This window comes from Diabrotica virgifera, chromosome 10 (genome assembly GCF_917563875.1).
Source record: "Diabrotica virgifera virgifera chromosome 10, PGI_DIABVI_V3a".
NCBI classification, from domain to species: Eukaryota; Metazoa; Arthropoda; class Insecta; order Coleoptera; family Chrysomelidae; genus Diabrotica; species Diabrotica virgifera.
Window position 1 is genome coordinate 95,962,986 of NC_065452.1, and position 19,853 is coordinate 95,982,838.

General features: G+C 32.1%; 1 protein-coding gene across 3 annotated transcripts in view; it reads left to right on the forward strand.

The window, feature by feature from the left end:
• LOC126893274 (uncharacterized) overlaps positions 1–19,853 on the forward strand; it is a 518,645-nt gene that overhangs the window by 477,358 nt on the left and 21,434 nt on the right. The window contains exons 2-4 of one of the 3 annotated variants that reach the window (XM_050663289.1): positions 5,107–5,325; positions 5,378–5,490; positions 15,796–16,208. In XM_050663289.1, the coding sequence (XP_050519246.1) occupies positions 15,802–16,208 (407 nt within the window). In that variant the 5' untranslated portion in view covers positions 5,107–5,325; positions 5,378–5,490; positions 15,796–15,801. Of the gene's footprint in view, positions 1–5,100; positions 5,326–5,377; positions 5,491–15,795; positions 16,209–19,853 lie in introns of all 3 variants that reach the window. The other 2 variants (XM_050663287.1, XM_050663288.1) reach the window with 2 other exon arrangements.

The window sequence follows — 19,853 nt, forward strand, 5'->3', positions numbered from 1 at the left end:
GGTCCCTTTGAGGTATTTATGGAGTCAAAAGGCGATAACGTCGGTAATTATAGTTTTTTGAAATTAGCAAAATACATAAATGACAAAAAAATCGAGAATGTACTTAAACTTAGCAAAAAAGGAAAAAACCGAATTAGCGTTGCTTTCAAGAAATGGGAGGATGCTAATAAATTTGTTTTAAATGACGTGGTCAGAAATGATGGATATGAATTGTTTATTCCGGCAAATAACGTAACATGTAGGGGAGTCGTTAATAATGTAGATACTAGTATATCGGATGCAGATCTAATCAAATTTTCGGGATTGGCTTCGGCCAACATTAAAGTACTAGAAATAAGACGATTTAAACGGAAGTCTAAATATGACACGGAGAAATATATTGATACAGAAACGGTCGCATTTACCTTTTCGGGAAAAGTAATCCCGAAGGAAGTGAATATATATGGGATCCCTTTTAGGGTAAAACCATACATGATACCAGTGGTTCAATGTTATCGGTGTTTTCTTTTTGGACACACAAAAAATCTTTGTAGAGGGGGAGAAAAATGCAAAAACTGCGCGGAAAAAATACATGAAGGGGATTGTTCGATGAAATGTTTACATTGTAATAGCAGCTTTCATATAAGTACCTATGAGGAGTGTCCAGAGTATGTGAGACAGCGGAATATTAAGGCTGTCATGTCTCTGGACAATCTTTCATACTACGAGGCATGCGAGAGATTTCCTTATGTTTCTACTAGAAAATCGCAAGAGAATAATATATTCAGAATGAGCCAGGAGGAATTCCCAACATTACATAAAACTCAAATAAATAATTTAGAGACAATTCCCATCAATATGCGATGGATAGAAAATGTAAAGAGTAACCCTGAACACCTGTTTAGTAGAAAAATGGAGAATAACTCAAACAAAAATAAAAGAAAGGCTAATGAAACAAATAAGACATACAATAAAGAAGTACACAATCAATATTTATTATCTCCAAATGGGAGAAGCGAAGAGAGAGCTCGTGCAGTAAACAATGAGACTCCTGGATGTTCCCGTACAGAGCAACTAGAGAGGGACACAGAAAAAACACTGAATGCGATATTAAAAAAACTAGATTGGAAACATAAGGAACATATAATCAATTACTTGAACCAGCTATTTATACATGAAAGCTCATCGAACCAAAAGTTGCTAGATTTAGATGGATATCAAGAATCCACTTATTATCCAATGGAACATAAAAAGTTTAAGCAGTAACTATAACAGTCTGAAATATTTCATAAGCGAACATAGACCCAAATTAATTCTATTAAATGAAACTTGGCTAAAAAATAATCATCACTTCTATCTAAGAGGATATGAAATACATAGGTTGGATCGAGGGGATGGTTATGGTGGCCTAGCTACTGTGGTTCATAATAGTCTGGATCACAAAATAGTATATAGGTATAATAATAATGTTAGTAAAATTCAAATTTTAGCAATAAAAATAATAGATTGGGACATTACAGTTATTAACATTTATATCCATCCTAGGGCAAAAATAAATTTAAATAGTTGGGTTGGACGCATAAATAAAATCAGGGGAAATAAAATTTTAATGGGGGATATGAATGCACATAATGCACTTTGGGGAAGTCAAGTGTCTGTTAATGTTAATGGAAGAATAATTGCTGAATCCTTAGAGGATTTGGATCTAGTTTGCTGCAATGATGGGAGACCCACGCGGATTACCCTACCTGGACAGAATGCCTCAGCGGTAGACCTAACACTAATTTCCTCGGAAATTGCAAATATATGCCAATGGGATGTGTTAGAGGATTCTGGAGGCAGTGATCATTTTCCAACTTCTTGCAAAATCGCAATTGTAAATGAAAATATAGTAACACAAAAAAGTCATAAAAGAAATACAAAGAATGTCAATTGGGAGAATTATGCTTCAAAAATGGAAGACTTGATGAAGAATGGGTGTGAAGACTATAATTCATTTACACAAATTATGGAAATGGTGAGTGATGAGGAAATACCTCTCTTGAAAACAGAAAAATCTATAAGAAAAAAGAAAAGCCCTCCCTGGTGGGATAAGGAATGCTCTAATTTAATAAAAACAAGAAAAGAAAAAATTAAAAAATATAAGGAAGAAGCAAGCAATGAAAATTATATTGAAATCAAAAAAATATTTGCATACAGTAAAAAAATATTTAAAACAAAAAAAAGAAATAGCTTCAAAAGCTTTTGCAATGGATTGACAAGGGACACTCCTCTATCTGAAATATGGCGAACAGTTAAGCTATTCTCCACATATCAAAATGCTGTAATCCCTGCTAAACTTCCCAACAAAAACATAGCTCAGAACATATTAAATAATTTGGCAATTGACATAACAGATCCTGAGTTCATGGTTACCCTAACTAACGAGGATGTGGAGGACATTTCAAGGCAAGAAATAATAAGTGTCATAAATAAAAAGGATAAGGCTACTGGCTTAGATCTTGTAACATATAGCATGATAAACAGACTTCCCCTGGTGGCGCTAGATACATTGTCAAAAATATTTAATCAAATAGTTAAAAGAAACACAGGTTTTCCACAAGAATGGAAAAACACCCTTGTCATTCCCTTTTTAAAACCCAATAGAGACCCTTTATGTGAGGATAATTATAGAAACATAGCTCTAGAGTCATGTGTAGGCAAAATTTTGCAAAATATAATTAAATTAAGAATAGAACAAATAACGGAAAAAAAATCGATACTAAGCCCTAAGCAGTTAGGTTTCAGAAGAAACAAAGGGTGCAACGATAACTTAGCTTTAACAATTAATTATATTAGAACTGGATTTAGTAAAAATTTAAATACAATTGGAATTTTTTTGGATATCAGTAGGGCATATGATACAGTCAATATATATTTGCTATATAAATACTTATTAAAGTATGACATCCCAATAACTTATGCAAACTTGACCTTGCAATTTTTGCTCAACAGAAATATCTACGTTAAAGACAAATCAAATAATATATTAGGCCCAATGCAAGCATCCACTGGATTGCCTCAAGGGTCTCCACTCAGTCCAATATTATTTAATCTCTATACTAGATCCCTACATGATTTAATAAACCATGAGATGGAGTGTTTTCAATATGCAGATGATTTTGTAATTCTGGTGCAAGGATCTGATATATACAAGCTAATTAATTCCTTAAATACCCATATAATAAATTTACAGGAGTGGTTTGAGAAACACAACTTTAAAATTTCAGCACACAAATCAAAAGCAATAATATTTAGAAAAAGAAGTCAGGCTTATAACTTCCCACATTTGATATATCAAAATATGGAAATTCCATGGAAAAATGAAATAAAGTATCTGGGATTTCATTTACAGTGCAATTTGAATATGACAATTCAAATTAACGACATGATAACTAAAGCAAACAAAGGAATAAATGTCATGAGAGCAATTTGTGGTACAAAATGGGGAGCTGACCCGAACATTCTTTTGAGTTTATACAAAGGAATAGTTAGATCTCATTTAGATTACGCAGCCAATCTTTTAAACCCCTGCAGTAAAAGTTTGATGATGAGGTTGGAACAAGTACAGAATGTTGCCTTGAGAATCGTAACGGGTTGTCTACGTTCTACACCCATCTTAATATTGCAAGCAGAATGTTCAGTAACAACGTTACAAGTTAGAAGGGAGATACTAGCACATAAATATATACTCAAACAAATGCCGGAAAAAAACAATATCATAGTAAAGAGTCTAAATAAGCTAAACGAAGCAATAAATGCAAACAATAGATTCTGGAGGAACAAGGTCATACCTGATTACTCACTAGCATATACAAATATACTCAAAAAAACAAAAAACATAATTAGATATAAAATCAATCCTATATATGAGGTAGAAAGAAAAACTCTTCTATACCCCATTACAATTAAAAGTCTAGAATTTGAAAAATATGAAATTGAATCGAACGAAAGGTTCATAGCTAAATATGGTGGAATATATAATAATCATACCCACGTATATACAGATGGATCAATAGACCCACAAACAAATCAATCGGGATTTGGAATTTACATCCCAAGCATCAATTATAAATATTCGTCACGACTCCATAACTACACACAAATCTGCACAACTGAAATAATAGCGGTATACAAAGCCATGTCGGTATGTATTGAAAAGGAAATCATGAAAGCAGTGATCTTTGTAGATTCAAAAAGTGCCTTATCCAAAATATCTAGTCACAAATGGGACCAAATGGATTATGTAACTATAATGACCAAAAAACTACTGGTAGATGCAAATAATATGGGATTTTCAATAGGATTAGAATGGGTACCGGGACATCAGGGGATTAAAGGCAACGAGGTGGCAGATAGCTTGGCCAATATTGGGAGAGAATTAAGAGTACCATATGATGTAAAAAACATCAGCACAGATATCTTTTGTGTTACAAAAAAGAACATCTTGACTCAATTTTACAATAACTGGTATTCCCAAATTAAAGGTAAATATCCGGACTATTATGGACTGCAGGATAGTTTCCCTATAAAACCTTGGTATAACAAATGTGGATATTTGGGTAGGAACAATATTACTAACCTTAATCGTTTACGAAGTGGACATTGCAAAACTCCTTGTTATCTCCACAAAATAGGCAAAACGGAAACACCGATATGCGAATGCGGTACTATGGGAACATTGGTACACATCATCTTTGAGTGCCCCATAAATAAACATAAAGATATGGATTTGTATCTAGAACTAATAAAAGCTGGAACAGACAGTCCAATATCTTTACAGAGCATTTTATATAAACCCTCGAATAAAGTTATTAAGATAATCAATAAATTTATCAAATTTTTTCAAGTAGATCTATAGAATTTTGAAAAAATAATAATAATAACAATAACAATAAATAAATACTTCAGAAAATACAGGGAATCTCCTAAAATGTCAAAAATTATATTTGTATCCTTAAAATCCTTAATCCTAACCGAAGGTAGCCAGCCCTAAACCTATGTGAAAATGTTTGGAAGCTACCCCCAAACGAGAAAAGTCTTAAGTTAACCTTAAATGTTGTAACACTTTTCCCCCTCTAGCTACAGAAAAACAAGAAGAAGGACAAGGACCACATAGGACCAAAAAAAAAAAAAATAGATCTGAAGTTGACAGGACACCTGGTTGTGCATTGCCTTGAGCAAGACGCGCATAACCAATAACATGTACTGGGTAAATGATTAAAAAAAAATCGAAACCCAAAAAAAAGGAAGAAGAAGAAGAAAATTGTGTTTTTTTAACTATTTATCATTATTGCACAATATAAGGTAAAAACTAATTATATTCTTAAGTATTTAAAATAACAATATTCATCTTTAGATCTCAGCAGATACAGCTTTTTACACACCATGGAGAATTAATACCCATTCTCATTGAGTCGGTTTTTAGAAAATTTGATCATTTTTCTACATTAACATTGAGGCCCTTTACAGGTATGTGTATAATTGATAAATAAAGGGTTGTCGATTACATTTTCTTTCCTTAAAATGTTCTATATTTTGTAAACAGTGTGTGTTTTAGCTTGAAACTCTTAATAGTTCTATCTGTTTTTTTTTTTTTTTGTTTGGAACCTTTAGCCACTTGTACTACTTGTATTTCCATGGTGAAATACCGAAACCTCGTAAGTCAAAATCTACAACTACAACAGGAGGACAAAAAACTTCCCTGCCACTACATGTTTTTTCTTTCTCAGTATTTATTTAATTATTACTTTGAAAAACATGCCAAAACATACCTACTTTTCAACAGAAAGAAAGAAGAGAAATAAAAAACATGTAGGAAGCAGTGATGTTTTTTTGCTCTCCTGAAAAGTATAGATTTTGACTTATAAAGTTTCATTATTTAACCATCCATTTGTTAATTTAAGTTTTTGTTTATTGTTTGGATCGTTACAGATGCAGAAGTAATATTGTTTGGTTACTGTTTTTAAGAATTGCCTAGATATATTAACACGTTGATGGACAGTGCATCAAATGTATAACCAAGTGTTGTGACACTATTTGTATTTTGCAAAGTAGATTAGGGAAATTGCTGAATTTCTTTTAACACTTATAGTTTATGGAAACAATGAGTTTTTTAACATTTTTTGTAACCATGTGGATGACAACCATGGACATCGTGTCACATGTAATATGCATCTGTAGATGTAATGTGACATTTTTTGATACCGATTTTTTGTCACAACTTGTTATTTTAAAAATGTCGTCTATAGACATTGGGTCACATTACATCAATGGAAATTAGATGTCTATAGAAGTTCTGTCCGTCAACGTGTTTAATACCCAAAATAGATTGTCTCATCCTAGATGTTAAAAGCTCACTTGTTTTTTATTACCTATTCTGTTATTACTTTTTAATGAGCAGATCAGCTGTTTTTTTATCATATCGCTCATCAGAAAGAAAAGTGACGCAACTCAAAAAATGCATAATTCCAGTTATTTTGTTAAATCGACTCCAAATATCCTATACTTTTACCAGGAAAAATGTCACATAGATGTTTACTTCCAACTTCGAAAGATGACAGTAGTGTCATTGTTCTTTTGGCAGTAAAATGAATACTTTTATTCCGGAACAATGACAGTTTTGAGTTATGCTCTAACATTCGACGTGAACTTATGATTGTACACAAAAACCGTTGTATTTCGAGAAGTGTCCTAGGTATTTTTCATTAATTTAAAGAAAAAGTAAACTGTTATTTAAAAAAAAAAGTGAACTCAAAATTTTGATTTTTTTCTTTGTTAACACTAGAAAGTCGGAGGGGCCAATTTGGCCCCTGTTGCGATTTGAAGTTATTGTAGTTTTTTTATTTGAGGCAATAATAATTTCATATTTTATGACTTTTAATATTTTGATACAAAGACTTATTTAACACAAAAAAATATTGTTTACTAAATTTAATAAATTATTTTTCTAACAAATCTACCATAGAAGTCTAAAGGGGCCAGATTGGCCCTGTGTAAGTTATTATCGTTTTCTGGGAAATTCGAAGAGCCTTTCTTTCAAATTCCTGTCAGACGGGTAAAATTATATTTATTATGTATGTTTATTGTAAATGGTTACCCTTATACTGGTACTGATCATCTACGTAATAAAGATAAAATTGTTGGTGAACACAAGTGAACACAAAGATACAATTTTGGGTGTAGAGAACCAAATGACGCGTCTTTATACTACAAAAGTAACTTCAAGACGATGGCCTATGTATGTGTTTTATAATACTCTTGACTTGGAAGCAATAAATGCATGGATTATTTATAAAGAAATAACTGGAAGTAGACTCAGTCTGTAAGTTTATTCTTCAGCTGTGTGAAGAATTATGAACCCCATACCTTGCGTCCTGAAATCTGGAACTACGCTTAGCAACGCCAGGTCTACCAACAACTATCACTGTTACTATCCAAAAACGACAAAAATATCAGTTGAAAATATTTTGTAAAGGAAATCATACTTCAAGGCAATGTGTGGCACATATCAAAAACTGCAAACTGTATGGTGTTCTGAATGTATTTGATAGGCAGCGAATGTGTTAAACAATGAAAGTAAAAAATAAAATCAGATTCTATCGTCTAGAGTAGATTTAATTTCTTTAAACTGAGTTTTAATTGATTAAAGAACGTGGGGCCAAAATGATCCCTTCCGGCTTTCTAGGTAGGTAAGCTAAGCCCGACTTTCTATTGTTAAATCAGATATTATAATTTCTTTGGTTTTGGCTCTTACACAATTAGAAACATTCACTTATCCATATTCTTTGTTTTTAATTTTTAAATTTTAGCAGTTACCATTTAAAACTTACAGTTAAGTACATTAACTTGTTCGCTGTCATCTCAGTCAATATGGCCGAGAAAGTAGCTTTCCCAGAGGCCTGATTGGTCAATATGACTGAGAATTTTTTTCATTTTCATGCTAGAGACACATTTGCGAGAATTTCTTAATATGGGTGACGTAAATAATTTCTTTCATAAGACTTCATTGTCCGTGGAAATCTACTTCTGCGCAGCTTGGTCCAAAGAATGAAAATTTTTTCCCATCTGCAATATACCACTTGGCCTGAACGTAAAAAACCATACAAAACACTCTGGCAGTGAACTAGTGAAGATCTAAAAAATTTATTTTATCTCCCCTGGAAAAAGTTGTTTGTTAAGTTAGGACACTTTTCTTCAGGATGAGCGATATACAGGGTGTCCCGAAAAGATTGGTCATAAATTATACCACACATTCTTGGGTCAAAGATAGCTCGACTGAACCTAACTTACCTTAGTACAAATGTGCTCATAAAAAAAGTTACAGCCCTTTGAAGTTACAAAATGAAAATCGATTTTTTTCAATATATCGAAAACTATTATAGATTTTTTATTGAAAATGAACATGTATCATTCTTACGGCGGGAACATCTTAAAACAAAATTATAGTGAAATTTGTCCACCCCATAAAAAATTTATGGGGATTTTGTTCCCTTAGACCCCACCAAACTTTTTTGTACATTCCAATTAATTCATTATTGTGGTACCATTAGTTAAACACAACGTTTTTAAAAATTTTTTGCCTCCTAGTATTTTTTAGATTAGCCAGTTGTTATCGAGATGCGGCTTCTTTTTCAATATATTTACTTAAAAATTTTATGGGGGTTGTGTTCCTTTAAACCCCCCAAATGTTTGTGTACGTTTCAATTAAACTATTATTGTGGTACCATTAGTTAAACACAGTGTTCTTAAAACTTTTGCTTCTTAGTCTTTTTTTCATAAGTTACCTTTTATCGAGATATAGCTTCTTTTTCAAAATATACCTAAAATGTAAATTATAAACAAATTTTGAGACTATTAACAGGTCTCTATAACTGTACTTAACCATATGCAAATATGTGGTGGATTCGACAAATATTCAAAATATCTCGATAAACACTGGCTTATCGAAAAAGTACTAAGAGGCAAAAAAGTTTTAAAAACATTGTGTTTAACTAACGGTGTCACAATAATAATTTAATTAAAACGTACACAAAAGTTTGGGGGGGTTTAAGGGGACAAAACCCCATAAAATTTTTATGGGGTGCACAAATTTCACTTTAATTTTTTTTTTAAGATGTTGCTGCCATAAATGTGCCACATGTGCATTTTCAATAAAAAATCTCTGAGAGTTTTCGATATATGAAAAAAAAAATCGATTTTCATTTTGTAACTTCAAAGGGCTGTAACTTTTTTTGTGTGCACTATTGTATATAGGTAAGTGAGGTTCAATCAACCTATTTTTGACCCCAGAATCTGTGGTATAATTTATGACCAATCTTTTCGGGACACCCTGTATAGATTGGTCATAAATTATACCACACAATCTGGGGTCAAAATTAGTTCGATTGAACCTAACTTACCTTAGTACAAATGTGCTCATAAAAAAAGTTACAGCCCTTTGAAGTTACAAAATAAAATCGATATTTTTCAATATATTGAAAACTATCAGAGATTTTTTATTGAAAATGGACAATGTATCATTCTTATTGCAGGAACAATTATAGTGAAATTTGTCCACCGCATAAAAATTTTATGGGGGTTTTGTTCCCTTAAACCCCCCCCCCCCCCCCAAACTTTTGTGTATGTTCCAATTAATTCATTATTGTGGTACCATTAGTTAAACACAACGTTTTTAAAACTTTTTTGCCTCTTAGTATTTTTTCCATAAGCCAGTTTTTATCGAGATGCGGCTTCGTTTTTAATATATTTACATACAAATTTTATGGGGGTTTTGTTCCTTTAAACCCCCCAAATGTTTGTGTACGTTCCAATTAAACTATTATTGTGATCTCTCTCTCTCTCTCTCTCTCTCTCTCTCTCTCCTGTCGTTTCCCCATTACTGAGGATCGTGATTTCTTCCAATATTCCTAACAATGTTTCTCCATTGGTCTCGTATCTTCAGCTGCTCTAAGAGCTTCGCAGAATGAGTTTCCAGCTGAATGCTTTATTTGGTCGGACCATCTAGTTGGTGATCGTCCTCTTGATCTTCTCCCCGGAACGTTTCCAGAAACAATTAATCTCTCCAAACTGTCGTCACCTCTGTGAACCACGTAACCAAAGAATTGCAGAATTCGTTGCAGACATATTGTGGACAGCCTTTTTTTAATATTGAATTGGTTTAGAATGGAAACGTTTGTCCTATGACCTGTCCAAGGTATGCGCAGCATTCTTCTCCAGCACCACATTTCAAAGGCATCAATTTTTTGGCGCTCGCATGCGCGAAGAGTCCAAGTCTTATTGTGGTACCTTTAGTTAAACACGGTGTTTTTAAAACTTTTTTGCCTCTTAGTATTTTTTCCATAAGCCAGTTTTTATCGAGATGCGGCTTCGTTTTTAATATATTTACATAAAAATTTTATGGGGGTTTTGTTCCTTTAAACCCCCCAAATGTTTGTGTACGTTCCAATTAAACTATTATTGTGGTCTCTCTCTCTTTCCTGTCGTTTCCCCATTACTAAGGATCGTGATTTCTTCCAATATTCCTAACAATGTTTCTCCATTGGTCTCTATCTTCAGCTGCTCTAAGAGCTTCGCAGAATGAGTTTCCAGCTGAATGCTTTATTTGGTCAGACCATCTAGTTGGTGATCGTCCTCTTGGTCTTCTCCCCGGAACGTTTCCAGAAACAATTAATCTCTTCAAACTGTCGTCACCTCTGGGAACCACGTGACCAAAAAATTGCAGAATTCGTTGCAGACATCTTGTGGACAGCTTTTTTTTTATATTGAATTGGTTTAGAATGGAAACGTTTGTCCTATGACCTGTCCAAGGTATGCGCAGCATTCTTCTCCAGCACCACATCTCAAAGGCATCAATTTTTTGGCGCTCGCATGCGCGAAGGGTCCAAGTCTTATTGTGGTACCTTTAGTTAAACACAGTGTTTTTAAAACTTTTTGGCCTCTTAGTTTTTTTTTTTTGATAAGTCACATTTTATCGAGATGTGGCTTCAATTTCAAAATATACCTAAAAATGTAAATTATAAATAGATTTTCAGATTAATAACAGGTCTTTATAATTGTACTTAACTATATACAAATATGTGGTGGATTCGACAAATATTCAAAATATCTCGATAAAAATTGGCTTATTGAAAAAGTACTAAGAGGAAAAAAAGTTTTAAAAACATTGTGTTTAACTAATGGTGCCACAATAATAACTTAATTGGAACATACACAAAAGTCTGGGAAGGTTTAAGGGAACAAAGCCCCCATAAAATTTTTATGGGGTGCACAAATTTTACTTTAATTTTTTGAAGTTAAACTTCTTTAGGCGCGATTGAGAGTAAAATTTCATAATACTGCGCACACAGACAGTATGGCGTTTAGTTGCTAAATCTTTCTAGTTATGTACAGGGCCACCGAGAGGGCGGTACAGACGGTACATTTTACCGGGGCCCGGCGATGTAAGGGGCCCGGCGTCGACCCGACCAAAGACGTAATTTTTCCCGTTTTTTTTGCTCTTCACTTTATGTCCATAATGGGTTTAATTAATACTCGGCTATATTTAATATTATGACCTTTAATCGATTTGGTTTAAAATTTTAACCGCAATAAATCACAGGAGTCAAATACTACAGTGCAGTCAGATAAAACTATGGTATGGATATGGAGATTAAAAATATATCAGGGCGTCTAAAAGATTTACAAAAAATCAGAAGAATCTAAATTAGTTACCAGCAATTATGGTATAAATCCAGAATTTACATCAAATAAAGCAAAACGACGCAAAAAGCCCGTGAGATTTTTTTATGATTTGCCTGGGCCTGGTAGTGATGCGACCGATAATTTTGAGCCAGACGCAATATTTCGCTGGGAAATATTTAATATTGTCATATAATAAGCAATTTAAACAGAAGATTTAATGCGGAAAATAAAATTCATTCGCTATTTAACATTTTATGGATATTCCAAGATGAAGATGACGACAATATTAAGAAAAAAATTGATACAGGTATGTATTGCGCGACTTTTATAAAGAAGACATTAGTGAAGAATTAATAGATAAAATTTTTCATTTGAGAGAGATATACAAGGATAATATTGGTGAATCTCAACTTTCTCCAATATATTTGCTTATTAAAATTAAACATTGAGAATATTTTGCACATTACCGGTGACAGCCGCAGAAACAGAAAGACCCTTTAGTTTTCTTTTTCGCATAAAAAATACTATGAGCTAATGATGAAACAGGATCGGTTAGCTGCCTATCAACTTTGTGAATTGAGAATGATTTGGCAAAATCACGCGATCTTTCGAAAATTAGAGACATTTTTGCCAATCAAAAAACTTGAAAAGCACCTGTATTATAAATATTTTCACTATTATAAATATAATCAAAATTTAATAAAATTTATATTTGAAAGGTTTTTAATTATTTATTATAAATAATTTTATTTCTATAAAAATTAAACAATTTTTTTCTCACTCCACTTTTTACTGAGACCCCGCCCTTCACTTTTTACCGGGGCCCGCTCATCCCTCTCGGCGGCCCTGGTTATGTATAAATATATCAGTACAAGAAAAGGTGTGAAAAGAATATATTAGTGTTTTTAGTAAATATATTTATTATAATTTTTGGGTCTTTGGATTTGTCTTCCTCAGGAGTAACATGAGTATTATTAAAACATTTTATTGTATATTTATTATAATCTTATCCGTCTTATCCAGTGAGAAATTCGATTACATTCAGAAATACACAAGTTAGAACTAACCTTATGTTGAATTTTCCTCTATTCGTCATGTGCAACTATTATAATGCATTAAGTATTTACTGCGATATATTTAACTGCAGTTTAAAGCAACTTATTTCTATGGCCAAGATCTACCTAGGTGATTAATAATTTATTTCTTTACGTTCAATAGTATGTTGTTCATTGCTAATCTTTCAAATTATGTATCAGCGCAAATAAGCCATTAAAATAATATAGGTATTAGTGTTTTTTAGTAAATTTATTATTTATTATAATTTTTGTTTGGATTTGTCTTCCTTGGGTGTAAAATAATAAAATATCTATTTTTATATTTCACTTTTGTCACCGTGATGTGTAATTATGTATATGCGAAACGTCAATAACAGGCGCCTTGATAGCCTGGTTGGTAGGGCATTGGAACAGAGATCGTGGGTTCAAATCCCGGACTATTCATATTATTTTTTTTATTTTTGACATTGTTAAGTTTTGGTTAATTTTTGGTAATTATTTGTATTATAACTGTTAAGTATATTTATTTCGTTGAAATTATACAGGGTGGTTCATCTTATTCGCCTCGGTCTCTGTAAGGAAAACCACTTGATATTTTAAAAAAATTTCATCACAGAAATATACAGGGCCTTTAATACTACAACCTAAAAATAATGTGAATTATACAGGGTGTTCCAAAAAAGAGTGGTATATCAAAGTTATATTTTTTCTTATGGAATGCCCTATATCTGATGACATTATTGAATTGACCTTAAAAAATAAGCTATACTTTCATAAGGGTTCCCTATACCTAAATACAGGGTGTTTTGATTTATTTCGATTTTTATAAAAATGTAAGGTTTTAGAAAAAAATTAATATCCACGAATCTAAGAAGCAGTAACAAATTCTTTCTTGGATATTAATAATAGACTATTTAGCATACTTAAACAGATGCTTATTGCAACAAAATTTCTTACAGGGTGGTCAAAATATGAGATTGTTCTATTAACAAATTCAAGCTGTAATACCTTACTTATTTTAAATGGAACACCCTGTATCTTACTAGTCTATCGCGTAGAAAATTTACTTAGCTTTCAATTTGTATTAGGGTTTCCTATACCTATCTTTTTACAGGGTGATCAAAATATTAGATTGTTCTATTAACAAATTCAAGCTGTAATAACTTACTTATTTTAAATGGAACACCCTGTAGCTTACTAGTCTATCGAGTAGAAAATTTACTTAGCTTTCAATTCTTATTAGGGTTTCCTATACCTATCTCCCTTCATTTTTTAAATATTTAAAGATTTCCTAATTTGTAAGCTTTAAAAATTAGAATTACATAAGTACCTATGTCGTGTTTATGTACAACACATCACCAACACCGGCAATATACTTAGACAAGATACTGTCATTAATAAAATTTTCATTGTTAGTATCATGTAATCACACAGAGTGTTGTATTATTTTAGTTGATTTTGGCCTACATGTGAATTTGAATAATATGTTTATTTTAAACTGCATACCCTATATTAGATGCCGTATTCTGGAAGATATTTAAATTATATTTCATTCCGTATAAGTATTTTCCATATCTTAACCCAACGGTTAGTAAATAAATTTAAGAACGCCACTTTTTGTTTGAATCTTTAAATCGCAATTACAAACAATTAAATGCAATGGCTACTTTGACGAAAACGAGCCTATTGTACAAACATATGTAAAAATGGGTATTTACAGAATAACATGGGAATTTATATTTACAGAATAACATGTGTATTGAGAATGTTAACATGGAATTGAAGAGATTTTAAATATCTTCCATTATAAAGAATAGAATATCGAGTATGTCATTTAAAATAAGAACACTCTGTGTGATTAAATGATAAAAATGTGAATTTTATTAATGAAACTATCTTGACTAAGATATTTAAGTATATTGCCGGTGTTGGTGATGTGTTGTACATAACCACGACATAGGTACTTAATTCTAATTTTTAAAGCTTACAAATTAGGAAATCTTTAAATATTTAAAAAATGAGGCTAGATAGGTATAGGAAACCCTAATAAGAATTGAAAGGTAAGTAAATTTTCTACTCGATAGACTAGTAAGATACAGGGTGTTCCATTTAAAATAAGTAAGTTATTACAGCTTGAATTTGTTAATAGAAAAATCTAATATTTTGACCACCCTGTAAAAAGATATTTATAGGAAACCCTAATACAAATTGAAAGCTAAGTAAATTTTCTACGCGATAGACTAGTAAGATACAGGGTGTTCCATTTAAAATAAGTAAGTTATTACAGCTTGAATTTGTTAATAGAACAATCTCATATTTTGACCACTCTGTAAGAAATTTTGTTGCAATAAGCATCTGTTTAAGTATGCTAAATAGTCTATTATGTATTAAGATCCAAGAAAGAATTTGTTACTGCTTCTTAGATTCGTAGATATTTATTTTTTTTTCTAAAACCTTACATTTTTATAAAAATCGAAATAAATCAAAACACCCTGTATTTAGGTATAGGGAACCCTTATGAAAGTATAGCTTATTTTTTAAGGTCAATTCAATAATGTCATCAGATATAGGGCATTCCATAAGAAAAAATATAACTTTGATATACCACTCTTTTTTGGAACACCCTGTATAATTCACATTATTTTAGGTTGTAGTATTAAAAGCCCTGTATTTTTCTATGAAGAAATTTTTTTAAAATATCAAGTGGTTTTCCTTACAGAGACCGAGGCGAATAAGATGAACCACCCTGTATAATAGAAGTATAACTTCTTACGTGCGTACAAAGTACACACATTCTTTTTTTTAAGATGTTGCTGCCATAAGAATGCCACATGTCCATTTTCAATAAAAAAATCTCTAAGAGTTTTCGATATACGAAAAAAAATCGATTTTCATTTTGTAACTTAGGGTTGTAACTTTTTTTGTGTGCACTATTGTATATTTTTTGACCCCAGAATCTGTGGTATAATTTATGACCAATCTTTTCGGGATACCCTGTATAATTAGAGTTTTTTCTTAATTGGTATTTATATTGTTTCAGTTAGTTATGGATCAATTCTACAATTCAGAAAATTTCTCTGTGGCACAGAGAAAAGAATCTTTTAACAGATGGATTTCCAACCCTGCCAGTCAACAGAACTGTGATGACATATTAAGCAAATTAAATGCACAAAATAATCATGAACGAATATTTTATGTGGAGGCTTTAATATATTTTAAGAAAACTAATATATTGTATGAGATTTTGAAAGAAGGTAACCAGTTATTTACAACAAGAATTGTAAAAGAAAAATGGTTTTTAGAAGAAGCTTTTCAGAACTTATCTGCGGAAGATTTAGTTAATAAAATTCTTCCATATTTGTCGTTTATTGTAAGAAAAAAATGCCTTAAAAAACTGTCACTTTGTTGGCCCCAGGAAAAAGTTGATGCATTATATGATGCCATACACAACAGGTAAATTTTTAGAATTTTAATCCATTTTACAAAATATAATACTTCTTAATTTTCAATAAAATCCACAATAACTGTCCAAATATTTCAACAATATCTTCTATTGATTTACATTATATCCCAAATATATCCCAGCCATTATATATGTGTTTCTTGGATTACAACAAAGCCTTCGATAAGGTCAGACATATCTGCCTTATCGAATTACTTAGACCTGAGAGACATCAGAATCGTTATCACCATCTATTATAATCAGATCTCTATAGTAAAAGAGAACAACATCTTTTCAAGTGAAATACAGATTGTCAGGCAGGGCTGTGTCCTGTCTCCTATCTTGTTCAATTTGAATTCAGAGGAAATAATCCAGGAAGCACTAAAAGAAGTAACTACGGGAATCGAAGTAAATGGTCGACCAATTAATAATATATGGTTTGCTGACGACACTATTTTATTAGCAGAATATCTTGAAGATTTACAACAAATGGTTGACAGAGCGGTAGAAGTCAGCGAAGAAAACGGACTGTCCCTAAACACAAAAAAGACACAATTTATGGTATTAACAAAAGCCCAAAAAAGCATAACAATACATGGAGAACAAATTAAAAACGTTGAAAAGTATAAATATCTGGGTAGAATCATCATCATCATGGCATCCACACTCCTAGCGGAGTGATTGCCGCCCTCTTTGGGCTCTTCCGATTCGTTTGTCGCGGTGAATCAATACGCATTAACATTTTGGTTTTACAATTGGTTGGGTGACTTGGCATCTTCTACAATTTTTCTCCAGTCGTTCCTGTTTTTGCTTATGGTTGCCCATTCTCTGACTACCTTCTTCTTAAGGTCCTCGACTACCTGGTTCTCCTATCTAGTTTTGGGTCTTTCTCGTGGTCTGCCTGATACAGGTCTCCATTTGGAAATTTTCTTGATGACGGCTTCTGGATTTCTCCTTTCTATATGTCCCATCCATCTGAGCCTCTGTGCCTTGATAAATCTGATGATGTCTTTTCCTTTCAGAAGTCCTCTTACTTCGTGGTTCATGAGTTTTCTAAATTCATTATTACCTAAATCTAGTGGGCCTGCTATCCTCCGAATTATTTTCCTCTCTAGGATCCTCAATCTTTCTTCCTCTTTCTGGGTCAGACACATTACCTCAGCACCATATGTGATTACTGGTCTAATTGCTGCTTTGTAAATCTTCAGTTTAGTATTCTGAGTAAGCTTCTTATCTTTTAGGAAGTTATATTTCCAGTAGGCTCTGTTTCCTGCCTGGATTCTTTCACTGATTACGATGCTTCTATCATTAGTTCCATTAACTGAGACTCCAAGATATTTAAAGTGTTCTATCTTTTCAAACTTATATTCACCTATATTTAAACTTGTCACATTATCTGGATTTTTTCTTGAGCATATTAGGTATTTTGTTTTGTTTTGATTTATTTCTAAACCCCTTTTGGATGCTTCCTTGCATAACTTCGTAAATTCTTCCTTTAACCCGTGTTGAGTTGCCCCCCCCCCCACTTGCAAAAATCAAAAAACAAATAGCCCTGATTTATGAGCTATTTATGAGCTTTCATATTCCGCAAACTAAAAATTTTGAGCTCGTTCCACTGAGCAGGAATTTAATACTTTAGTGGGGGGGCTGAGTCAGCCCCCCCCCACTACTTAAAAATAGGAATATTGAATCGGTTTTTGCGGTAGAATTACGAGCTATTTATGAGCTCTTGAAATTATATAGTTTAGATTTTTAAGCTCATCCCCTTCACCCCCAAACAACCCTTTAATTGATTTAACTTAAGAGAAAAATGCTGAGAAAACTTAAAATATATCGTATTGCGGATATAATTCCTATAGCTTATATACTCTAAGAATAAACTATTAAATCACGTGCATTTAGATTATTGAGCTACAACCCCTTCGCAAGAAAACCACCATATCTTCCCGGCTTAAGAGAAAGTTGTACTTAAAATGCATTAAATTAATTATTTGGCGACTACATATCATTTAATAATTTATAAGCTTCCAAATTACGCGCATTTAGATCAGTAAATTGCAATTTATTTTGTATAGTGCAGTCACTGAAGGTAAAAATCAACGATTACCTTCAATTTCGGTGAACCTTCATCGATTTTCACGAAAATTGGTCAGTGGTTAGAGGATACGTCAAGAAACAAAGGTGACATGGTACCACCTTGCGCCTTTACCCTGAGGGTGGATACCGCCCCTTCTCGGGGGTGAAAATTATTTTATAAAAAATAACTGCACAAATCAATAAAAGAACAAATTAAAAGCAACATTTATTATATAAAGTTATTAAAATAAGTCAATACTTTTTAAGTTATTAAAGACCAAAGATTTTAATTATTCGTGAAAAAAATACATGTATTGAAGCGGTTTTTCGTAAATCACTGAAAAACTGCAAGTTTTTACAAAAAAGTTAATAGTAGTTTAATTCGTGTAGCTTATATTCTAAGCATAAACTCTTAAATCACACGCCTTTCGATTATAGAGCTACAACCCCTTCGCAAGAAAACCATCCCATATTCCCGGCTTAAGAGAGAGTTGTACTTAAAATAATTTAAATTAATTATTTGGCGACTACATATCGTTTAATAATTTATGAGCTCGCAAAATATACGCATTTCAATTATTGAATTGCCATTTTCTTTCTATAGTGCAGTCACTGAAGGTAAAAATCAACTATGACCTTCGGTTTCGGTAAATCTCCATTCATTTTCACGAATTGACAATAACAACTTGCGGTTTTAGCCTGGGGTATATGTCACCCTTTCTCGGGGGTGAAAATTTCTTTATTAAAAATAACCCCACAAATCGAGAGAGGGACAAATTGTAAGCAAAATTTGTTATATAATGTTATTAATAAATCAATACTTTTTGAGTTATTAAAGATCAAATATTTTAATTTTTGTGAAAGAAAATGCATGCTTTAAAGCGATTTTTCATAAATAACTCAAAAACTGTAAGTTTTTCCAAAAAAGTTTTTATCACTAAAATTGAAGCTAATAAAAAATATAATAAATTGCTTACTTGAAAAACCCTTTAATGTTAATTTAAAGTAAGTTATTGGTAATTAAATGTATATTTTTTCTGCGACTGTTCAAATCTAAGGATTCAAGGTTAAATAACGGGAAAAATAAGCATTTTATAACACTTAGGTACTAAATATTTGTCAAAGTACTTAGAAATACCTATCAAAAATGAGCTCCAGAAAAAGTTGATAGCATCAAAATCCGCTCACCAATTTTCGTGAAAATGAATGGAGATTTACCGAAATTGAAGGTCATAGTTGATTTTTACCTTCAGTGACTGCACTATAGAAAGAAACTGGCAATTCAATAATTGAGATGCGTATATTTTGCGAGCTCATAAATTATTAAACAATATCTAGTCGCCAAATAATTAATATAAATTATTTTAAATACAACTCTCTCTTAAGCCGGGAATATGGGATGGTTTTCTTGCGAAGGGGTTGTAGCTCAATAATCGAAAGGCGCGTGATTTAAGAGTTTATTTTTAGAATATAATCTATACGAATTAAACTACTATCAACTTTTTTGTAAAAACTTACAGTTTTTCAGTGATTTACGAAAAACCGCTTCAAAACATGCATTTTTTCACGAATAATTAAAA